The 25,122-nt window shown below is 38.1% G+C and overlaps 1 protein-coding gene across 1 annotated transcript in view; it reads left to right on the top strand.

Annotated features, from left to right (window-relative positions):
- MAN1A2 (mannosidase alpha class 1A member 2) overlaps window positions 1-24,408 on the top strand; it is a 185,033-nt gene extending 160,625 nt beyond the window's left edge. Inside the window, exon 13 of the mRNA XM_049618376.1 lies at window positions 22,208-24,408. Coding sequence (XP_049474333.1) covers window positions 22,208-22,340 — 133 coding nt within the window. The 3' untranslated portion in view covers window positions 22,341-24,408. The remainder of the gene's footprint in view (window positions 1-22,207) is intronic.
- The last annotated feature ends 714 nt before the right edge of the window (window positions 24,409-25,122 follow it).

Raw genomic sequence — 25,122 nt, 5'->3', positions numbered from 1 at the left:
ACGTGAGGCTCCCTCAGCAAAATGGCCATTTCTTCCCCCATCCCCGAGTGGTGCAACCACCAGGAAATGCCAACATGCCTACGGTGTCTAGTCAGCATTTGGGGCTTCACTTTTAAATGTTAATGGGCAGTATTGACTTAGAAATATTTGTCAAAATAAATATGTAAGATATGTGCATGTTTATGTCTGTATGTTATACTTCAAGTGTTTAAAGTTTATTTAAAAAACAAAATATGAATACAACAAGGTAATTCAAGAAAATATCCCAGAACTGAAGGACATTAGTTTCCAGATTGAAAGCAGCCATCAAGATTCCAGCACAGTGGATGAAAACAGACCCGCACCAAGGCACAAGGCCATATTCAGAACACTTACGGGTAAAGGAAAGATCCAGCAGCTTCCAAAGAGAGGGGGAATAAAAGTCTGAGAAAAACGATCTGACATCAGGCGGGGCTTCAGACTTCTCAAGAACAACAGTGAAAGCTAGAAGCAGTGGAGCAGTTGATTCAAAATTCTGAGAGAAAATTCCAACTTAGAATTCGAAGTTTCTAGTCATGCAGGTCTCACAAACCTACTTTCTCAGTTAATGTCTTGGAGGATATGTGCCATCAACGCTGAGTAGAAACCAAAAAAGAAGACTTGGAATTAGGGAACAAATGAAGGAAAGATCAAGAGATTTATCAGTCTAGATTGAATGGGACAGAAGGCCCTGGAGGGATTTTCTCAAGATTGAATTTGTAGAATATTTATATCTGCATATTTTAAGAGGAGATTTAGGCTCTTGAAAATGGTGACATATTATTAGTAATACAAGACAGTCTGCTCTTTAGGTGAGGGGAGGGATTATGGAAGAAAGGAAAAGCCAGCCTTGACTAGCTTTCAGCTCAGGAGGAATTGCTAAACTGGAAGCATTTTGTTTGGAGACTGGACTGTTACACAGAAATAGGAGGTAATACCACTGTGCCATACTTGCAAGAAAGAGTCTTTGATAACGGGTTTGTTTGCTCTGAGGACTGTTTTTTTCATTGGTTTTTAGCGACGTAGCAGGTGATCCAGGGCCCCTTAAGTTACAACAATTCCAAGAGACATATCTGTACCTCAGTATCTACATCTGTTAACCTAGGTCTCGTTTGGCTTTTTCGTCGGATCTCAGCACAGTGCTGTTGGGTCTTGATTCGAAGGTCTGATAAGCATACTTGCTGAAGACGCATTCCCATCTGTTTTTCTGCGTTCCTATATATTAGGCATTAAAGGCTGCAAGAAATCACAGGTTATTGGAACCATGGTCCTCTTAAAAGTTTGTTATTGAAAGAGAAACACTGTAAAGGCCAAGCTTGCCACCACAGTGTGTCTGCCTTCGGTGGGAAAATCTCTGGGGGCAGAAGTTATGTTTTGTGTGGCTTCCTGTGAATCCTCCTTATGTACTTTTTCCCCCTTCCTATCTCTTAAAATTCAAACTTCGAATATAATAGCAAAATTCTGGAAAACTATGTAAGAATAGGTCAAGAGTCTTAAAGCTATAGAAAAAAATTTAGGTACAAGGGTGTTTAGTGCATTTATAAAAACAGAGTTATTACATGTTTAGTAACAGTTAGATGGTTAAATAAATTATGGCACATCCACAGTGGATATTATGGATCCAGTAATAGAGACTCCTCATGGTATAATTAATAGGCTATTACCTGCACATATACACATATAAATATATACATGTATATATATACACACATGTATAGATAAAACATGTAGATAAATGTCTTCATATGTATTTCCACATCAAAACATTGTTTTTACTTTTGTAATCAGAAAAAAACCAGTCTTTTAAGTAAATTCAACTACAACCGTATTTTCCTGCCTCAAATTTAATTGCTGTTTTTGTGCCTAGAATCAAAAGGAATTTTTTGAGCTGCAAGAAAATTTAGAGGTCATTCATTCCAACAGAAACCACCACAATCCATTTCTTCCTCCTACACACATTCCCAGTGCTAAAAGTATCTTTACAACATACAGAGTATTGTGTCATAAAGTCTTCTGTTAATCTTTTCGGTTGATGGGCAGCTCACTGCCTCGGAAGGCCAACCCATGCCACTGTTCAAAAGCCTTTCTTATTAGAAAACTCTTTCTTACATTGAGTTAAAATCTGCTTCACTGTGAGCTCCATTCAGTGATACATGTTTTGCCCTTTGGAAGTATACAGTCTGCTGCATATTTGCCAGGCTAAAGATTGCAGGTTTGTGTACTATTTCTTTCTATGGCACTGGTCTGCTTGCCTTCTGTGGACATGAGTCCATGGTTTTCTGGACTGAACACTGCATTTAAGATGTGGTTAAACCAGTTCAGGTTACCAGTCCCTACTTTGGTCATTATAGTCACATCAATGCAAGATAATACTCTTCTATTTTCTAGTAACCCTGTCAGTATAGCTTGAAATTTTGCTATTGGTCTTTTTTTTTTTTTTAATGTTTATTTTTGAGAAAGACAGAGTGCAGGCGGGGGAGGGGCAGAGAGAGCAGGAGACAGAAAATCTGAAGCAGGCTCCCACTGTCAGCGCAGAGCCCTATGCAGAGCTCAAAACCCATGAACCAAGATTATGACCTGAGCCGAAGTTGGGATACTTAACTGACTAAGCCACCCAGGCGCCCCAGTCTGTTTTTTTTTTTTTTTTTTAACATGAACTAGGATAATTACTTTCTTCTATTTGATGTAATTAATTTTTCCAAAATTTATTTCATTTTATCTTTATCCTTATTAAATTTTACTTTGTTAGATTTAACATATTCTGATTTGTTGAAATTTTTTGAACTGTTGCATTTTTCATTTAATGTATTAGCTCTTCTAGCTTTGTGACACTCACAGATTTAATGTCTTCTCTATATATACCAAATTCATCAGATCATACAGACATCTCTACCAGTACATATTTGTCTGTCTTATCCCAACTCTTCCCCGTAGTAACTATGTGGACAAGTTACTGAATTTTCTGCCTCAGGTTTATCATATGTAAAAAGAAAATTAATAATAGTATCACCTGAAAGGGTTGTTATGGAAATTAATATAGTGAAGCACTTAGAAGTATATCTGGCACAAAATACACGGTAGCAGGTGGAAAGTCATTGCAGGATGGTTGTGCTAATAGTTGGGGAAAGAAGCTAGATGCGAAGCAAAGGAGAACAAGGGCAGACTGGAACTCACAAGGACAAATGATCCCTTATCTGTGTCTCGTGGCCTCCGACTTTGATAAGCAGCTAATTTGCAGAAGAAGCTGGCACCCTTTGCCATGGGACTCTATATGCCTGGCTTAAGAACTGGAAAAATGACTGAGGAGCTCCAACAGGAGTGGCAGGTGTTGAAGGTCTGGCAGCCTCCCCGCCCTGCAAAGTGAGCCAGGCAGTGACCGGCAAGTGCATCGTGTTAACAGCACATGGCAACACTAGACTCCTCTGACGCTTGGTGGGTGCCGACATACTTCGGCCGCCGGCTCACGTGCAGGGTCTGTCTTCTGTAGCCAGCTCTAACCCACGAGCATACAGAGAAAGTGGTTCTGACAAATGTAGTTCCAGCTTAGCTGTGTTTGACAAAGTACACAGTCACTGCAGGGGACAAGCCCTTCCAGACAATAAAAGAAATTATAAGCTACTTTATATCATATAGTGTGCAGTATTTATACATAGAGGATCATTTAAAAACTGTTAATAAAGCTATAAAAACCAAGAGGTTAGTAGTGGTACAAGAGTAAATGGAGCAGTGGAACAAAACAGAGTTCAGAAATAAGCCCTCTTGTGTGTGGGAATTTCATCTTTGTAGAAAATCCATCCAGATCATTGAAGAAAAGTTAGATTAGTTACTAGAGGATACTAGGAAAACTGTTCATTAGGAAGGAGTCATGGCTAGTTCGCTGGATCCCTGCTAAATACCAAAAACTGATCTTACATAGAACATGCTGTAAATATAAAAAATGAAATAAAATCATGAAAAAAGTCGGAAATGTTTGTTCCCAACTCTGGGGGTGAGGATGCATGGCACAAACCCCAGAAATCATAGAAGGAAAAGATAAAACACTTTAGCCACTTGAAAATGGAAAACATCCCCAAGGGGAAAAAAAAAAGAACACTAAAGTAAAAGGTGGCATGCTGGGAAAACATATTTGCAATTCATTTGATAGTAGAATAACTGAAATTTGAAATTAAGGAACAAAGGCTAGGCTAAAATAAGTAAAGGCAGTTCACTGAAAATAAAGTTGGACAATACCGTAAACACATGAAAACTAAATGTTTGACCCACTCATAGAGAAATGACGTAAATTAATAATCAAATATTATGTTTTACTATCAGATTACCTCAGATTTTAAAAATTTATATTCTGGTGTGGGCAGGGATATAAGGATCTAGTCATACAGGAGGGGTGAGAGTGTTGTTTGATGTGGGGGGTAAAGATCATTGGGAAAGAACCTATTGAAATACTAAGTTCACATTAATTTTGCTCCGGTAGTCCTACTTTTCGAACTGTCCTGCAGGTATACTCCACCAGGTAAGAAAGAGGGATGAAAAAGATGCCTCTTGCCTCCACATTGTCCACCTTCTTTGCTCCTATATTGAATAATTGAGATTAAGTGCTGCATGTATCTTTTCGGTCACGTCTCCTGCTGAACCACTTAGCAGGTCTATACCTGCTTACTATGCATTTTCACTTACGTGTCCTTCTCTTGCTGCCCCTTCTGCATGCGATTCCTCATTCCTTTTTTATCCCTAACAAACTCTTAACTAGGTTTTCAAGGTGTAGCTTAGATATCACTGTCTGTGAGTTCTCTCCAACACTAAGGCAGAATTAATCGATCCTTAATTATACTCACGATACTTCCTTGTCCTAATAGACTACAGGAAATATTAATGCCCTAGAGTTTAGTTTCACGTTTGGGTTACAGTATACACTCAACAAATGTTTGTTGAATGATACAGAATGAACAGCTTAGCTCTTGTCATATTTAAAATTAGTTGTGTAAACATCTTTTTCCTCTATATTGTGCAGTTCCTCAAAAATCAAGGCCAAATGGATTGTTTTTAATATAGCTTTTTTTTAATCATAAAAATAAAATGTGGATATGGCAAAATGAATTAAACAGAAAAAAAACGGAGAAGAAAAATTTCTCTGGATTCCACATCCAGTCTCACTTCCCAAAGATAACTATTATTCAACAGTTCTTGAGGTATCCTTTTAGAGGTTTTCAGGGTATAAGCAAACATGTAAAAATATATATTTATAATGTGTATCCTTTTAATAGCCTTTTCACCCCTCCCCTCCCCACAGATGCAATCATGTATACCTGCTGTTCTGAGACTTGCAATTTTCATCTTACTCTTTATCTAGAAAAGGTTTCCATATGGACACATAAATCCACTGAGGAGTATGTCATTTGCTTAATCAGTACTCTATTGTTAGATATAGAAGTTCGTTCTAGTTTTTTGCTGTTATAAACGTTTCAGTGAGTATCCTTTTATATAAAACTCTGCTTCCTGTATGAATATAAATAGTCATTTATATTCCTTACAGTAGAATGGCTGGGTCAAGGGGCATGTGCATTTGAGTTATGATCATTTTAGTTAAACAGAGTTAAGTCTAGAGAACTAACTCTTCACAAAACTTCTCACAGATGGAAAGCTCTGAAAGTTCAGGGGAAAAAGTATTTTAGAAAATTAACTGATTAGAAACATTAGAATTGAGAATATTCTGAGAAGTAACAAAATATTTAGATAGTACTTGATACGTAAAGTAAGCTTTGAATGAGTAGGCTTTTTAGAAGTCAGTCTTAAATTATTTTGAATTTTTAAGTGATTCAAAATAAACTCAAGAGAATAAGTCACTTGATTTTTTTTTCTATAGGTTAAGAACACAGATAAAAAGTCAAAACTGTTGGAAGTTCTTAGGAAATTAATAGGGATAAAGGTTTCAGAATTTGCTCACCCTTTTAAACTATTATTTCCTGGGGTTCTTAATTCTACCTCTACTCTTGATGTGTCCTTATCTACTAAGTAAATGGTGATCAGAATATAGAGATGACACACTGTAGTGTATGAAATAATTCATCCAACAAATACTTGATGCCTCATATGTGCCTTTGCTGTTTTATGTGCCAGAGATAACAGCAGTGAATGTATAGAGAACAGTCTTGACATCAAGGAACTCACAAATTGTGTTCACACTCCCCTTGACTTCCAACTGCTGTGTTTTTTGAGTGCCTGTCCGTAAAAATAGGCCCTGTGTATATATATCATCTGTACTTTCCATTATTCTCTCGTCTTTCCTTTATTTTTTTCAGCACTATTCCCACCTGATACGTGCATTCGTTTTTTTATCTGTCTCTACCAGTAAGTAGAATGTAAGCTTCATAACTGCAGGAACTTTTCCTTTTAACTACTCTCACCTCCCTAGCACCCAGTACGCAGTGTAAGAGACACTCAATAAATATGTGTTACGTAAGAACAAAGTTGGCTATTTGCATCTGTACTCTGATGCTCTTAGGTCGTAGTTTGTTTTTCCAGCCTTATTGAGATCTAATTGACGTACAGTGTTGTGTAAATGTAAGGTGTACAGAGTGGTTATTTAATACATCTGTCTTAATTGTAATATGATTACCACCCGTAGTGTTAGCTAATGCCTCCATCATGTCACGTACTTAACCATTTCTCTTTTGTGAGAACATTTAAGATCTCTCTCAGCCACTTTCAGGTATATAATACAGCATTGTTGACTGTAATCTAATGCTCTACATTAGATCCCCAGAACTCACCTTCCAACTAGAAGTTTCTACACGAGTATGGCCTTTGAAGATTCCACTTATGGATATCGTACGATCTTTGTCTTTTCTTGTCTGACTTATCTCACTTAGCATAGTTCCCTCAAGGTCCATCCATGTTGCAAATGGCAGGAAATCCTCTCTCTTAGGGCTGAATAGTATTTCTGTGTGTGTGTATGTGTGTGTGTTTTATGCATACCATGTCTTCTTTATCCATTCATTAGTTGGTAGACACATAGGTTATTTCCATATCTTGGCTATTGTGAAGCTTAACGGTGCAATAAACATGGGAATGCGGATATTTCTTTGATACACTGTTTTCATTTCCTGTGGATGCATACCCAAAAGTGGGATTACTGGATCATAAGGCATTTTTATTTTTAATTTTTTGAGGAATCTCCATAGTGTTTTCCATAACAGCTGCACCAGTTTACATTCCCACCAATAGCACGCAACATCTCTCTTGTTTTTTTGATGACAGCCATTTTAACAGATGTGAGTTGATATCATTATGGTTTTGATTTGCATTTCCCTGATGATTGGTGATGTTGAGCGTGTTTGCATGTGCCCGTTCATCATTTGCATGGTTTTCCTGGACAGATGTCTATTTAGTTCTTTGGCCCACTTTTTAATTGCTTCATTTTTGTTATTGAGTCATATGAGATCTTTATATATTTTCTATGTTAACCCTTTATCATATATGCAATTTACAAATATTTTCTCTGATTCTATAGGTTGTCCTCCATTTTGTGTGTGTGTGTGTGCGTGTGCGTGTGTGTGTGTGTGTGCGTGTGTGTGTGGTTTTACTCTGCAGAAACCTTTTAGTTTGGTGTAGTTCCATTTATTTATTTTTGCGTTGTTTTCTGCACTTTTGGTGTCAATAGCCAAAAAATCATTGCTGAGGCTCAAGTCAAGGAGCTCTTTCTGTGTTTTCTTCTAGGAGTTTTGCAGTTTCAGGTGTTAAATGGTAGTTTTTAGTTGTGTCATTTTATCATTTCCAATTATATATATTTTTAAATTTTTTTTCGTGTTTTATCCATTTTCTGAGAGAGAGCAGGGGAGGAGCAGAGAGAGAGAGGGAGACACAGAATCCAAAGCAGGCTCCACGGCCTGGAGCCTGATGTGGGGCTCGAACTCATGAACCATGAGATCATGACCTGAGTTGTAGTCAGACGTTTTAACTGAGTGAGCCACCCAGGCACCCTCTAATTATATTTTTAAGGCACTCTCTGATCATCCTATATAAAATTTCAGATTGCTCCCTTTTCCCGTATCATTTCCCCTTACTTCACCTTTACTCCACAGCACCCAACTTCTAACATACTATGTCATTTCCATAGGCATTCCCCAACTTAGAGTATAAGCATATACTATATAAGCATAAGGGCAGTGATTTTTGTGTATTTTATTCTATCTCTGTATCTATGGTGGGACCACACCTACTTGTTTCAGAATTAAGTATCTGTTAAATAAAAGATTGAATTATTTGATTCCAAGAGAGACAGCTGAAAAAGAACGATTTTATACGGTCTTGCAAAAATGGGAACAGGAGAAGAGACCTACTTTATTTCTTGGTTGAGGCTCCAGGCTTAAATTCAGAATTCAGTTAGTGCTAGAAGATCGCTCACAGTGAATGCGTGAAGGAGTTGATGAAGCAGGAAGAAAAGGCCCAGGACCTTTGAAATGAGATGTCAAAAGTGAGGGCGTCAGGGCAGTGGACCTGCTTTCAGTAGAGGCAGAGGTTGAGATGCCCACAAGGAGAGCAGAAACCATGCACGCCAACTAGTGCTGGAAGTTTTGGTGCACCTGGGACCGTGGTTCTGAAGCTTGTGCTTGCGTCAGAATCACCTGGAAAGCTTGCAAAACAAGATTGCTGGGCTCTGTCACCAAAGTCTGATTAGTCATGTTGAGTGGGGTCTAAAAATCTGCACTTGTAACAAGTTTCCAGGTGATGCTGATGCTCCTGGTCTAGGGAATCACACTCTGAGAACCCCTGACACCTGTGAATCAGTAAACCATTATGGAAGAAGTTAGGGATCAAGGAATTCCCTGCACTGACGAGGGATAGCCAGTACACCTTGAGGTCGGGTGGGCAAGTCATTGCCAAGTGCCTGTTCATGTGATCCAGTCTCCTCAAATGGTATACTGGAGGACCAAAACCATGGTCTCCCTGTTTTCTGATTCCTCTTAGGATGTCCCACAGTGTCACAGTGCAATCCAAATGTTAGACAGTAGGGACACACACATACACAGAGTGAATATCACTTTCACCATGAAGCATTTTTTTCAGTGTCAAAACTGTGTACTTTGAAACATCCTTGCCTTTTTTTTTCCCTGCAGCAGAGGGAGCTACAACCCAAATTGTATTTATGTGGCAGTAACACATAATAAGGTTATTTTCCTTTTTCGTCCTTTTCCTTTAGTTTTCTTTATTTTAACTTTAAAAATCCACTTTATCGAAGTATTTTAGATGTGCAGTTCATTGTCTTGGGCAAATATATAAGCCTGGGTAACGACCACCCCAGTCACTCTGGAACATTTCCATCCTAGTCTTGCAGTGATGGTGGTTTTCACCCCACCCCCAACGCTTAGCTGCTTTTGATCACTGTAGGTTGCCTGTCTGGCACTTCATATAATTGGGATCATGTAGTATGCACTTATTTGGGTCTGCTAATTTTTTCAGCATAATGTTTTTTAGATTAATCAGTGTTGTTGCATGTATCACTTTTTTCTTTGGTAAGTAGTATTCTGTTGTATGGATATACTGTGTTTTGTGTATCTGTTCTCTCTCTATTTTTTTGGTTGTAAAACTTGAGTTTATTTATAGAAAAACACATGGTACCATATAATTTTTTTCCTAAGGAAGTCTTAGCATATATACATGGTTATGCAGTTTAGAACAGCCCCAACCAAAATAATGCCCTGGCATATTATTTTTTTAGTATATATGTATGTATTTTAAGTTTTTACTTAAATTCCAGTTAGTTAACATATAGTATAATATTGGTTTCAGGAGCAGAATTTATTGATTCATCATCTGCATACAACACCTAGTGCTCATCACAAGTGCCCTCCATAATGCCCATCACCCACTTAGCCCATCTTGTCTCCAGAAACCTTCAGTTTGTTCTCTATAGTTAAGAGTCTCAGGGCACCTGGGTGGCTCAGTCAGTTGAAGGACCCACTCTTGATTTTGGCTCAGGTCATGGCCCCAGGGTGATGGGATTGAGCCCTGCATGGAGCCTCCTTGAGACTGACTCACTCACTCACTCTCTCTCTCTCTCTCTCTCTCCCTCCCTCCCTCCCTCTGTGTGTGTGTGTGTGTGTGTGTGTGTGCGCGCGCCCCTCTACCCCTGCTCACACTCTGTGTCTCTCTCTCTAAAATTAAAAAAAAAAAAAAATTAAAAGAACCTTTTTTTTAATTAAAAAAAATATTTTATTCATTTATTTTTGAGAGAGAAGGAGAGTGCAAATGGGGGAGAAGGACAGAGAGAAAAGGAGACACAGAATCCGAAGCAGGCTCCAGGCCCTGAGCTGTCAGCACAGAGCCCGATGTGGTGCTCAAACTCATAAACCATGAGATCGTGACCTGAGCCAAAGTCGGATCCTCAACTGAGCCACCTAGGTGCCCCCACCCCCGAAAAAAAGAGTGTCTTATAGTTTGCTTCCCTCTCTTTTTTTCTCCCCTTCCCCTATATTCATCTGTTTTGGTTCTTAAATTCCACGTATGAGTGAAATCATATGGTATTTGTCTTTCTCTGACTTATTTTGCTTAGCATTATACTCTCTAAATCCATCCACGTGATTGCAAATGGCAAAATGCATTCTTTTTTATGGCTGAGGAATATTCCATTGTGTATATATATACCACACCTCCTTTATCCATTCATCAATCAATGGATCTGTCTTCTCTTTGATGGCATTAGTCATGTGCTTTTGAAAGGAATCAGGGAAAGAAGAGGAATTATGTTTGTTTAGCATTTGATTACATGTATCTAGCTCTTAATTTTTTTATTTCTAGGAATTTTTTAATTCTTCCCTTAAAAGTAATGGTATCTAATTTGCTATTATCAAATAAACAATTATTACCAGTTTGCCATTATTAAATAAAATATTTAAATATTTTAATCTTGGTGCTTCTTAGAGATGGTAAAGAAGAACCCATAGCAGTCAAAATTTGTGGCACTGGTCTTCCTGTCAAAACTCAAGTAAATATCGTTGCCTAAAGTTTGTTATTCAAAATTTGAAATGCCTTTTAAAAATTTCTAGTGAGACTTCCAGTTCTCCCTTTGCAAATAATTTTACTAATCAAGTTTTTTCTTGATATTTTAGCTAGGTTTGCTAATTAGCTGCTCTTTCTAGAGAGAATATTTTAGAATGATAAAACTAGTAATACATGAGGAGAGTAATAGACTTGTGACCAGGAAATATACCAGAATGCTAATGGTAGCATCTAGGAGGTAAGTATGTGTGGGTTTCACTGTAAAATTCTTTCAAAGTTTCTGAGGTGTGAAGGTTTTATAGTAAAATACTAGAGCGGGGAGGAGGGGAAAGCTAGTGAATTGTTGCACAGGACAGATATTGTTACAAATGTTGCTATCCTGTCCTCTGGTAGTTCTGGTTTTGCTTTTTATAGCTCCTGTTATCTGCCTGCGCCTGTAAAGTTATTCTCAGTATAAGCAAATGAAAGCCCAGTTAGCCAGCTATCAGGCTATTAAAGCTTATCCCCTAGTGAACAAGGTTTTGAAGTAGGTTCAAAGACAGTTCTGATAATGGTTTTGTCAATAAAGCATCAAGGGTAGTATGACTTTTAAGTTCATAAGCAAAAGTGTCTAAGTAATATATTTGAGAGAGAGGCAGGAATCAATGAGACGATTGGGGTGAGGATTGTTAGCCTAGGAAAAAATAATTCAAGAGGGAAGTCTGGGAAAACAGAGCCACTGTTCCCTTCCATTTATCTTTTATCTTGTCTGTAACTGGATCCTAAAGTTAACCTCCTGCCATGAGAGAAGGACTGTTTTTCCAGCTGGATGGGGAAAGTAGCATATGAGGTCTCCTGTTCTGTGCTTTTCTATGCTCTGACAGCTGATTTGCAAACTAAGTCCAATTCAAAAATATTTATTAAGTAACCACTGTCTTTCCAGAATTGTGCGATTTGGGAATTAAAGCATATGAAACATAATACCGTATGAGGAACTTGCAGGCTAGTTAAGAAATCTCTTCCTTCTGGCAACGGGCAAATTCAATAAAAGTACAGAGTATATAGTCAAGTACCAAATAGAATATAAGTCTTTTAGATTCAAAGAAGGGAAATTTGGCTTGGGCTAGAGCAGTCATGAAGAAAGTTTGAGATAATGCTAAATGATACCTCATATGTTAATAGGTGAGGCAAAGCAGAAAGTCATTTCATGAAAAGAGATCCAGCTTGAGAAAAGAAATGCTACCTCTCTTTAAAAAGACAGTAAGAGGGGCGCCTGGGTGGCTCAGTCGGTTAGGCGTCCGACTTCACCCCAGGTCATGATCTCGCGTTTCATGAGTTCAAGCCCTGCGTCGGGCTCTGGGCTGACAGCTCAGAGCCTGGAGCCTGCTTCGGATTCTGTGTCTCCCCTTCTCTGTCTGCCCCTCCCCTGCTTGTGCTGTCTCTCAAAAAAATGAATAAATATTAAAAATAAATAAATAAATAAAAAGAAAACTAGACTGACTAAAGAATATTCGTTAGAAGTAATGGGAGATAGGCTTCTAAAATCAAAATCAGGGAAGCAACTATATGGATGAACATTGAGAACATCATGTTAAGTGAAATGAGCCAGTCACATAAAAGACATACTGTTAGGATTCCACTTACATGAAGTACCAGTGACCAAGCTGGTTGATAGGAAGAGAAAGCAGAAGGTGGTTACCAGGTGCTGGGGGTAAGGGAAGGGGGAATTGTTGCTTTCAAGGGTATAGAGTTTCAGTTTGGCAAGGTGAAAGAGTTCAGGAATCTGTTTCACAATAGTGTGAATATAGCAACACTGCTCAGCTTAAAAATGGTTCAGATGGTAAATTTCTTTGTCTCTTTTTTAAAGTGGACACACAGTGTTCCATTCGTTTCAGGTGTGCAACATGCTGCTTCAACAGGTCCCTGTATGCTGTGCTCACCGCAAGTGTAGCTGCCATCTGTCACCATACCGTGCTGTTACAGTACCATTGCCCACATTGCCTGTTGTGACCTTTTATCCACATTATCCATTTATTCATTTTATAACTGGAAGCCGGTTTCCCTCTCCCCTCCCCCATTTTACCCATTCCTCCACCACCTCCCCTTTGGCAACCATCAGTTTGTTCTCTGTGTGGGTCTGTTCTGCTTTTTGCTTGTTTATTCCTTTATTTATTTATATTTATTTTTGATTCCATAGATGAGTGAAATCAGAGGGCATGTATCATTCTCTGACTTTTTCCACTTAACATAATACCCTCCAGGCCCATCCATGCTGTCACAAATGGCAGGCTCTCATACAGTGGTAAATTTTATATTGTGTGTTTTCTTACCACAATAATAAAAAAAAAAAGAAGCAATGGCACACTAAAAAGGGAATCATAAGATAAAATGCAAAGCATCTACACTTTAACTCCAACCTCTTCCTCCAATCCTTATAACCTATACTAGGGCTGAAATTAAAGGAAAACAAATATGGCTGAGAGAAAATTAGAGCCCTAAAGGAAGAAAAGTAACTTATTTTAAATGACTGCAAGGATCCTAAGAAATTACATATCAAGGTGCTACTGCAAATGTAATATTATAATCAGTATTCTTTCAGGAATGATGGAGGGAAACAACAGAATAGCTAGCTAATTTTAAAGAAGGGGAAAAGTTGGATTGAGGAAAATAAAAGTAGATGGATTTAATGTCCATTTTCACGAAATTCTAGAAAGTCATGATATGAAGACTCTGGAGAAGAATTAGTAATCAAGAAAAACCAGAAAGGCTTCCTCAGAACAAGTTCTTGGTCCACCAACTCTAATGTCCTTTGTGGATTGGTTTAATAATAGAGGATTAAGTGATTCCATGAACATGGAATGGAAGAGCAGGCCTCTTCCTCTAAGATGAAGTCACAAGGTTCAGAATTTACCCTTCCACCCAAAGCAAACAGATAAATAATATAGGATACAGTGGCTTTCAAAACACTGGAGAGGAGGCAGTGAAGGGATGTGATCTCTGAGAGACGGGAGACAAACGAGCAGCCCAGGGTTTGCCCCAGCTTGCCGCCTCCATAAGTTTCTGGGCCACAGCATAGGGCAGGGTACCTGAGGCACAGTCTCCCTAAGGAGTTGGAATTGTGAGTCCAAGGAAACTAAGATAGCTGGTGTTCACAGGAGAGAGCTGCACAGAGAGAACCCGGGAGAATCCCCAAGAGTATTCAGCAGAGGAAAGAAACAATGCCTGAGTTTGGGGGAAAGAATCATCTATGAGGGTTAAAGGGAACAGCTTACGGTGATCACACAAGGCTCAGGAACAGTCAGTGCCTATTCCCAATAGCCTGGCTGGAAAATCTCATAATTTCACAGGGCACTGAGTAGAGTACTTGGGACAGTCCTGCCTCAGTAGTGGGGAACAATTTATTGCTTTGGATCTACATAATCACAAACGTAAGTCCTGAAGGGATCAAGCTGTTTCCAAGTAACTTAACTATATATCTGGACAAAACTCAAGATTTATAGGAATACAAAATTATCCATCAACCAAAAGGTAAAACTCCTAATGTCTGGCATCCAGCCAAAGATACCGTGTGTACAGTAAGGCAGGAAAATATGATCAACAATGAAAATAATCAACTGAAACTAAGAATTCATATAGCTGTTAGAATTAGCAGATGACATTAAAACAGTTGTTTTGATTATATTCCATATATTCAAAAACTTAAGTAGAAACATGGATATAAAAACCCAAATCAAACTTCTAGAAATGGAAACTGCAATGTCTGTGTTGAAAAAAATACCATATAGAATTAATAGTAAATTAGACATTGTAAAAGAAAAGATTAGTGAACTTGAAGACATTGCAATTAAAATAAAAATGAAATGAGCAAAAAAAGAGAATCTTATAAAAATGCAGAGAGTATTGGTGAGCTTTGTAACAACTATAGGTGGCCTAAAATATGTGAAATTGACGTTTCTGAAGGAGAGGATAGAGAAATGGATTAAAAAAAATATATTGGCCCAAATCTTTCCAAACTTGATGTAAACTGTACACCCACACATCCAAAAAGCTGAATAAACTCCAAGGACAAGAAACATGAAGACTAATTACTTCACTAAGGCACCTTAAAACCAGTTGATAATGAAAAGAATCTGAAAAGCAACCAGACGAAAAAAGACAAGTTAGGTAAAAAGGAGCAAATATAAGAATGGCAGCAGCGTGCTCATTGGAAACAAGACTAATATTCCTCATATATATATGGTTTTAGCAAATCAAATCTAACAACCTATTAAACAGGTAATACATCATGACCAACTGGATTTATTTATCCCAGGCGTGGAGATTTGATTTAACATTTGAAAATCAGTGAGCTGAAAAAGAAAACATACGATCACTTCAACAGACCTAGAAAAGTTATTTGACAAAATTGAACTTCCTTTCCTGATAAGACTCTTAGCAAACCAGGAATGGATAGGAACTCCCTCAACCTGATAAAGGGCATAAGGGAAAAACCTACAGCTCACCTCATACTGAAAAACTGAATGTGTTCCTCCTAAGATCAGGAATAAGATAAAGATGTCTGCCTGTTCTCTTCACTTCTATTTAGTCTTGGACTGGAGTTTCTAGCTAGTATAGTCAGCCAAGAAAAAGAAACAAAAGATATCCAGACTAGAAAGGAAGAAGGAAAACAATCATTTTTTTCGTAAAAAAAAAACAAAAACAAAAAACCCGTGATTATCAAGGTAGGAAATTCTAAGGAGTTCTCAGAAAGTTACTAGAATTAACAAGCATTTAGCAGAGTTGTGAATGCAAGATTAAGATGTCTGAATTAATTATGTATATACTAACAATAAACAATCAAATTGAAAGTTAAACCACTTAACAATAGTGTAACGTTATAAAATATTTAGGGGTGAATCTTGACAAGACACATAAAAGACCTGAACACTGGACACTAAAACTCAGTGCTGAAAGAAATTAAAGATCTAATTAAATGGAGAGATTCACTTGGGTGATGGACTCAGTATTGTTAATTCTCCCCAGATTGATCAATCTGTAGATTAAATGAAATCCCATTCGAAATCTCAAGAGGTTTTTTTATAGAAATTAATAAGCTGTTTTTAAATTTAATGTTGAAATGTGAAGAACCTAGAATAACCAAAACAAGTTTGAAAAAGAACACAGTTGAAAGCCTAACACTTCCTGGTTTCAAGACTTACTATAAAGCTATGATAATCAAAACACAGTGATATTGGTATAATGGTAGGTAAATATATCAATGGAACAAAATAGAGTCCAGAGAAAACCTGAGATATATTTGAGCACCTGAGTTTTGACAGGTACAAAGGCATTGTGATGAGAAAAAAACAGGCTTTTCAACGAAAGGTGCTAGAATAATTTCTGTATGCATAAACAAAAAAATCTGTTCAAGGGGCGCCTAGGTGGCGAAGTCGTTTAAGCGTCTGACTCGGTTTCGGCTCAGATCACGATCTCACAGTTTGTGAGTTCGAGCCCCGCGTCAGGCTCTGCTCTGACAGTGGGGTAGCCTACTTGGGATTCTCTCTCTCCCTTTCTGTCCCCCCCCCCCGTCTTTCTTTCAAATAAATAAACTTCAAAAAAAAATCAGTTCAAAATGGATCATAGACCTAAATTTAAAACCAACAACTTTTAGTAGAAAACGTAGAAGAAAATTTTTGTGATCTTTGGCTAGGCAAAGATTTCTTAAATAACTACACCAGAAGCATGATACCTAAAAGAATGACTCGATCACTTGGTCTAAAAATTTTTATATACTTTTTGAAAAATGTTAAGTCTATTTATTCTTGAGAGACAGAGCATGAGCTGGGGAGGGGCAGAGAGAGAAGACTCAGAATCTGAAGCAGGCTCCAGGCTCTGAGCTGATCCAGGCTCTGAGCTGATCCAGGCTCTGAGCTGTCAGTGCACAGCCTGATGCGGGGCTCTGACTCACAAACTGCGAGATCATGACCTGAGCCAAAGTCAGACGCTCAACCGACTGAGCCACCCAGGCGCCCCTAAAATTAAAAAAATATCTACTCTTTGGAATATGTTTGAAAGAGTATGAAAGAAAGCAAAGGAATGAGGAGATACGGCACACACTTGCAAAGTATGTAACTCACAAGAGACTTCTATCTGGGCTATATGACAAATTCTAAAAACTCAAAAATAAGATAACATGCAACCCAGTTTAAAACCTGGCAAAAGAACAGATACTTCCTAAAAGATACAAGGATGGTAAATATGTTCATGGAAAAAATACGTAACATGATCAAGTACAAATAAAAACTGTAGTGAGATACTACTATACATGTATTAGACCATCAAAGTAGACCCACACCTGAAGAAATGTTGCCCTTCACTTTCGGACTTTGGACTTGTAGGGAGATGTAAGGTGTGGAGCATCATTTGAGGAGAAAGTCAAAAAAATCATGGAGATCCTGATTACTGGGGAAAAAATTGGCACTCAAGTCTTCTGCCAACCCAGAAAATCCTCTCCACAAATATAGCAGCAAAAGAAACCATTTAAAAAAATATTTTTATCGTTTAATAAGCGCTAAACCAGATTGCAGTTTGCATCACAGGCAGATTGCAAAGACAGAAAATCTCACCTTCCCATATAACCAGGCGGATACAATCCATTATATACATGTTCTGAAGATAAGTGATAACTCGTCCTTAAATAAGAGTACTCTCTCCACAGCACCATTTGCCATACATAGTGCATTCTAAATTCATGTGGTAATTGGGGTGGCCATCTATGTTAATTAGTTGTCTTTATCCAAAGGAAAAATCATATACTTCCTTCTCTGTGACACGGGGTAGTAAAGCTTTGGAGAAAAGGCACCTAAGCTAGCTTCCCTCAGTGATGGAGACATTGGGGTGCATCTTCCTCGACGTTTACATTACAAAAGCAGGCCTTTAGAAAAAACTAAATTGTAAAGCTGGCTTTTAAAATGAGGTACCTGTGTTTCAGAGGGACAATTAAAAGTTTTCTCAAGGCAGTGATCTAAGACAAAGGGAAAGAAAGATAAGGTCTTTTGGCACCAGGAAAAACTTAACATTTCATTATTAACCTTTACAAAACCTTTGCAACCCAGATTGTGTTGTACTGCTGAATTAACCATCCTTTGTCGTTGTCTTCCTCTGGGCTTTTTGTTATAGGAGCAGACCTCCTTTGTTTATGCTTATCCTATAGGATACCTAACTTCTGCATCCTAACTTATGCAGCCCCTAAAAGCAGAGGAAAAGGAGTCCCTCCCAGCTCCCTTATATCTCAAGATAAAGCCTAAGCCATTGCAGTGATCAGAAATGTCTGCTTTCTTCAGTTTATTCTTAAAAAAAAAATGCATGTTTATTTTGCGCTTGAATTTGTAATATACCCACATTAGTTTTAATATTCTTTTTCTTCCCCACCCCTTCCCCCTAAGAAAAAAAACTTTAAGGTTTGAGAAAAGATGTGGGGAAGAGCAGAGAGGGGCAGGTCTTTTGGAGAGATTAATAATGGCATGTTTTAATGTGTTACCTTTTAGAATATAATTTCCACTGAGTATCTTCAATTTGATTTGATTTCTAACCAGTCTGTTCCAAAGACATTATTTAAACATTATTAGTATAAACGAAATGGAAGTTTTAAGTACATTATTTTTCAAACAGTCTAAGGTTTTTTTTAGAAGTTACATGAGCATATACATGCAAGCCTCTTTGAATTGTAACATCTTCCCATAATATACTAGATATTAGCATAGTTAAGAAGAATAAATGAGTCATCAAGGCTCGGTTGATAAGTAAATAAAGCACTCAGTAAGCACACATTAACTTGACAGTTGGTTCTGTGAGCCTTACCATTTCTCTGTCGACCTTAAATTTGTCTCAGATTTGCTGGACTTTTCTGTCTAAAAACTTGCCTGTTTGGTTACTGCCAACACTTGGGGGCACCACCACCTCCACTGAATACCTTGTCTTTAGATAAGAGACAGCTAGAAGAGACATATGTGAACAACATTGAAAATTAGCTCTGGGCGGGGGTTGGGGGGGGGGCGCCTGGGTGGCTCAATTAAGCCTCCAGCTCTTGATCTCTCGAGTTTCACGTTGCATGAGTTCGAGCCCTGTGTCGGGCTTTGTGCTGACAGGGCGGAATCTGCTTGGAATTCTCTCTCTACCCCTCCCCAACTTGTGCCTGTGAATGGGTGCTGTCTCTCTCTCAAAATAAACAAACTTAAAAAAAAAAAAAAAACTCTAAAAATTAAGCTCCACATCCATTCAAACTGAAATGTACTTAATAGCACCTTTTTATATACCTACAGGCTTTGTCAGTGCTGTTTGTCATCTATTAAAACCATAGTTTAAGAAAAATGCTTAGTAGAGGAAAAATTGTAGTGTGGTAACTAATTTAGAGTGTAGACTTTGCTCAACTTTCGCAGCAAAACTCACTCTTCTCCAATTGTTCTGTTTTCAAAATCCTGGTGAAAAATCCTCTTCTGAATGTGTAATCCAAAGTTGAAAAGAATGTTTAGCTATATTATTTTAATTTCAAACATTGATTTTATTATAAATTTGTGAGAATGTATGTGGTGTGTGTTTATGTGAGTGTGTGTGTGTGTGTGTCACTGTATGTCTAAGCCCTGCTCTCCAGTCTTACTCCAGACCCCTTGGCCCAAGGAAGCCAGCAGCGTTTAAGGGCCAGAGGTATCCTGGAGGTTGGGGGTGAAAGTTGTATTAGTTCCCAGCACTGCCTTAACAAGTAACCACACACTTGGTGGAATATCGGAGTCTGAAACCACTTCCCACTGAAGGTTTTCCTTTGCTGGTGGCGGCATCACTTTAATCTTCGCCTCTGGCTGCACATGACCTTCTTCCCCGCGTGTGTGTGTGTGTGTGTGTGTGTGTGTGTGTGTGTCCAAATCTCCCTGTCCTTTCTCCTGTAAAGATACAAGTCATTGGATTTAGGGCCCACCCTAAATCCAGGATGATTTCATCTCAAGATCCTTGACTGATTAATTCCCAAAGACCCTCTTTCCAAATAAGGTCACATTCAGAGTCTCTAGGTGGACGTGAGTAGGGGGGCACTGTTCAACCCACTACAGTAGTTTTTAATTAAAATCCATTTTTAAAATGATGGTTTAAGAATAATATCACTTTGATTATCTAAAACGTCCGCATTCGTTACTTTCTTGATTTTTCATAACCTGTGTTTATATCCGCTATGTTTCCATAGCATCTCCCGTGGAAAGGAATCATTTTTCTGGAAACTCTTGAATTTTCTGTCTCAAAGAGTGATGAGGTTAGAGCAAGCCTGATGCATCAGCCCACATTTAACAAGAGCCGTGGGATCGTACCGAGCCTAGCATTCCTGGACACGTCAGTCCCCCGAGCTCCACTGTGCTCCTAGTCCCAGAGTTAGCAGACCCGGCAGAGCTTCTTGCTATGCCCAACCAAGTCTGCTTTTTCATTTCCAATGTCTCTGCCCATGCCCTGGTGAATAAATCCGAGTCCGGCAGGTCTCAAGGTGTAGGGACAGGGAGTGAGGTTGGAAGCCTGTGACTGTCCATTCAGCTCTACCAGTTACAAAGTTGGTATACAGTCCCTGTTTATCTCAGTGCTGTGTTTTTACTCTGCCATCTAGAACTGTAATAGTAATCAGAAAAAGATTAATGTGCCTGTTTTTAAAATAGGGATTTCAGCAAAACCACTCTAAAGGACTTCTTCCGTGAAGCCTGATGCTAGGCCCAGCTAGTTATTGCTGAAATGAAGAGTTAGAACCCAGATTTCCTGACTCAGTACAGTTGGTTTTTTTATGCTTACTTTGATAACCCTTTAACAGAATTCAGATTAGAATGTGCCGAACATTATGAGTAAAAGTTATTGTTTGTGTCAGCCCTGTCATTTTGATTTCCAAGTGACCATCATGGCTTGCAGTGCCCGTGGAGAGGTCAGGAGTCTTGCTTTCATATAAACAATGTTACTACCTATTGAGAGCAATTCAAGATTCTTAGACCTCCTGTAAATCCATAGTGTTTCTGAAATTTTTATTTAACACTGCAGTAACTGCTCAAAGTATTAATACTTTGAGTAATACTAAAGTACTAAGTGCTTTAATATAATATTTTATATAATAATATATATATAATATATAGACTATAATATAGAATATTATATATAATATATACATTATATATAACATATACATTATATATAATGTATATATTATATATATAGTATTCTATATTATAGTCTATATATACATATAATGTATATATACATTATATATAATATATATATTATATATATAATATTCTATATTATATATATATTATATATAATCTATATTATAGTCTATATAGTATATCTATTATATATTATATTTATATGTATAAATATTATATTTAATATAATATAATAGATATATTATATTATATATTATATATAGAGAATATATATAATATATTTTATATTATATTATATCTATTATATTTATTATATTTATTTATTATATAATAAAGTACTTAATACTAAAGTATTAAGAGTATATAAAAGTCCTTGCTGGGGCACCTGGGTGGCTCAACCAGTTAAGCGTCTGACTCTTGATTTTCACTCAGGTCATGATCTTGAGGTTCCTGAATTCCAGCCCCACATTGGGCTCTGTGCTGACAGCATGGAGCCTGCTTGGGGTTCTCTCTCCTTCTCTCTTCCCCTCCCCCGTTCTCATGCTCACTCTCACGGTCTCAAAATAAGTAAACTTAAAAAGTCCTTTCTGTGTCCAAATAACGTACTAGTTAGTGCCTCAGTGTCTGCTAATAAATGTGAATTGATTAATTTCTAGTTGTCCTATGAACTGTAATTGGCCAAAACATATGACCAATGTTACATGTGACTCTTAAAAGAACATGAAATACTATGAAGCGGTTGTTTCATCCCGTTTCACAGCACTGTTGTCTGATGTGCTTCAGACAGGTAGGTGGGGCTTGTTTTCTAACCATCTTACTTCCAAAGTCTAGTTGTGCATCTTACTGGATTTTCTCACACACCGCACTCTTCTAGAAGTCATTGTGACTGTGTTTTAGATGATGTGAGTGACTGCGTGACTGAGTTTCATTGTGTGATGGTTTTCATCAAAGCTGCTCAAAGTAGGTTATTGGTTTCTTCTGCCACCATAGCTAGATCACACGATCTTCTTGTTGAATTCTAATCAAAGCTCATTTTTTCTCTCTTTTATTTTCAGATATTTGTATCTGCTGTTCTCCAGTGATGACCTTTTACCTTTAGACCACTGGGTATTCAATACAGAGGCTCATCCTCTGCCCGTGTTACATTTAGCCAACACCACACTTTCAGGAAATCCTGCTGTTCGATGAAAAGCAGCTCCAGAAAGACCATTCTCCCCTGTGTTTTGTTTACATGGACCACTACAGAAATCAGTCTGGAGGGGGGGCTTTTGGAAACCTGGACCTCATAAGTCAACATGGCAGGGTGAAACATGACTGTGCCCCACAAGACTTTTCAACTTGTAGATATCTCAACTTTGAAACGATTCCATTTTATACCTGACCAAAACATATTCTGGTATGTGTAGGACAGCGACCTGACACGCTTTGTTTCGTAAGGAGATGGTCACATGGGAAATCATGCCTGTTACTACTGTACTGTTTTTAGAGTCCTGGCATCCGGAGACCAGACTGCCTGAGAATAAGCCAAGAATGCGGAGCACCTTGTGGAAGTGAGGGATGGCCTTTGGAACTGATTATACATTTGTTCCTTCCAAAGTGGAGCAGCTTTCAAGTCAGATATTTACTCATCGTTTATCCCTTTTTTCTCCATTTTTAATGGAAGGAACTAAAACAAACAACAAAAGAGCAGTGGAACCGCATCAAGAGCAAGAAGTCTGGCAAAAAACAACAAAAGTACCTGTTCCTGTCTCAGTTTTCAGGTTCCCCGTTGGACGATCAGACTGGCAACCATTTCAACCCTCAATCTATTCCATCGAAATCTCTTGGTTCAATTTGATTTTCTCTGGGGGCATGATCTCACAAAGAATACTCTTCAAGTCTTCGTCTCCATACGGAATCATTGAAACTGTTGTTTATCGAAACCACTACTCACGAGCCTGGGTTTGGGATTTCGTGCATGTTGATCAGTCTAGTGTTGGTAGCATGACGACAAGTGGGGGAAATGCTGCAGTTTGTTGCCTTGAAACCCGTTTTGAGAGAAAGCCTTGGTTTTGTTGGTAGATTTTTTTCCCCGAACCAGCAAATCTACCAAGTGAATTTTATCCACTTTAACCTTCTTACAAATTTAGTAAAATCCCTCAACTTACAACTCTCTGTGGCTTGGCACAATTCGCTATACTATTATGCAGCTCCAAATTTACCTTGATGAGCCAAATTACTTTTACAACCTTACGAAATCAAAAACAAAATACAGTGAAACTTGCTCATACATTCTATCTGAAATGGGAATGGGGGGATCCTGTATTATCTCGTCAGATGAGCGAACTTTTCACAAATATTTTATGTCAAAAATAAAATTCAGCTTTTATTTTCTCCAAGGATATTTATAGAAATCCAAAGAATTAATCAGAACCACTTCGAAGTAATTTTTAGTGATAAAAGTGTGGTATAATTAATCATATTAACTAAATTTGGGATATATCTAAGGGAGTTTCTCTTACCATAAATAGATTTTGCAGTGATATTTATTTTTAAAGAAATTACTATTTCTTCATATTTGGGGGAGGAACTGAAATTTTATCAAGAACTGTATTGTAAGATAAATATGATTGTAAGTTTTCTGTCCCTTGAATTTGTGTCACAGTACAAGACACTTTTTCTTCTTTACGTTTAATACAAACAGCTTCCATTGACAATAAAAGTTGGGAGCATTATAATCAGTCTAGTATTTACTCTGAACTTGAAGATTTCATGAAACAGTGTTTGTGCAAGAAGCCCACCTTGGAATTCTGAAGGCTTATTTTCTTATTTTGATAGCTTTTCTTTTTCATCTCTTATTAGCACGTAGCAGATTTTAATTGGAGAAAAGATTTAATAAATTAACATAAGTATTTTCTAAGGGTGATCATCTTACGCCACAAATAGTCCTCACAGTTCAGCAGTCGATCCATAAATGATAACCAAGCCCGAGATTTTTCAGGATACATAGGAAATAAGGATGTGGAGCCAGTTGCATTATTTAAGTTTTTAAGAGAGTTAAATTTTAGCACACATTTTGAAATTATAGTATCTTTTACTACTTGAAAAGTTAAAATTTTGAAATGAGAAGGGGAGATGACTAACCTGAGAAAGGGAGAATATTTGGTTCTCAAAAAACGTTAGCCTTCCTCCTAAAAGTAGCATAAGCCCACTTAGGAGTCACTCAAAAACGTGAACCCCTTGAGGTGGCGAAGACCCAGAGCCGCTGAGTAGACGGCAGCGAGTCTGCCCGTACCCTGTTCAGAAGAGGGCAGAGTAAGGGGCCTTCTTGGTCTCCCAGGAGCTTCTCAAGGAAAGAGAAGACAGAGCCTCCGCCCCCTCGGCTGACTGGGGCTTAAGAGAAGGCAGAGAGGTGCGTGAGTATGGCCCTTTCTGTGCAAGCGAAGAATCCGGAGAGGGGCAGGGGAAGCTTCGGTCGTCTTCACTGCCTGCTCCCTCCCTGTGATGGTAAGACTAGAGCTGACCCCAACGCTTCCATTGTTTTCTTCTCTGGATACCAAAGGCAATTAAAGTCAGCTACAAAGGACTTGCCAGTGTCATGTTTTGTTTTTATTACAGATTTTTAAAATTATTTCCTCCAGAATCAATCCTTGTCCTGTATTCTACTTAGTTTCCAAGAGTATTTACTTTCTTCCATCCCTCACAGTCCTTTGCATTTCGTAGACCTTATTCCTCAGGTTAAAATACTCATTACACGTCTAAGACTTCTCTGCAAAGAACCTAGAGATGGTCCTTTCCAGATGCCTCTTCAGAGAGCTGACACCCCGCTTTGTGCCTTTGGCGTAAGTGTGCTGAGTAGGCCAATCAGTTGGCACATGAAAGAAAAGAAAAATGGAGGTTGAACACCCCTCTCCCTTCTGCGTTTCTCTTTTAGAATTTTAGACTCATGCTTTTTTGTTGAAACTGGTATAAAATTGATAAAACCAAGCGA

The sequence above is a fragment of the Panthera uncia genome (genome assembly GCF_023721935.1).
Source record: "Panthera uncia isolate 11264 chromosome C1 unlocalized genomic scaffold, Puncia_PCG_1.0 HiC_scaffold_4, whole genome shotgun sequence".
NCBI classification, from domain to species: domain Eukaryota; kingdom Metazoa; phylum Chordata; class Mammalia; order Carnivora; family Felidae; genus Panthera; species Panthera uncia.
This window is presented reverse-complemented; position numbering and strand designations above follow the sequence as displayed.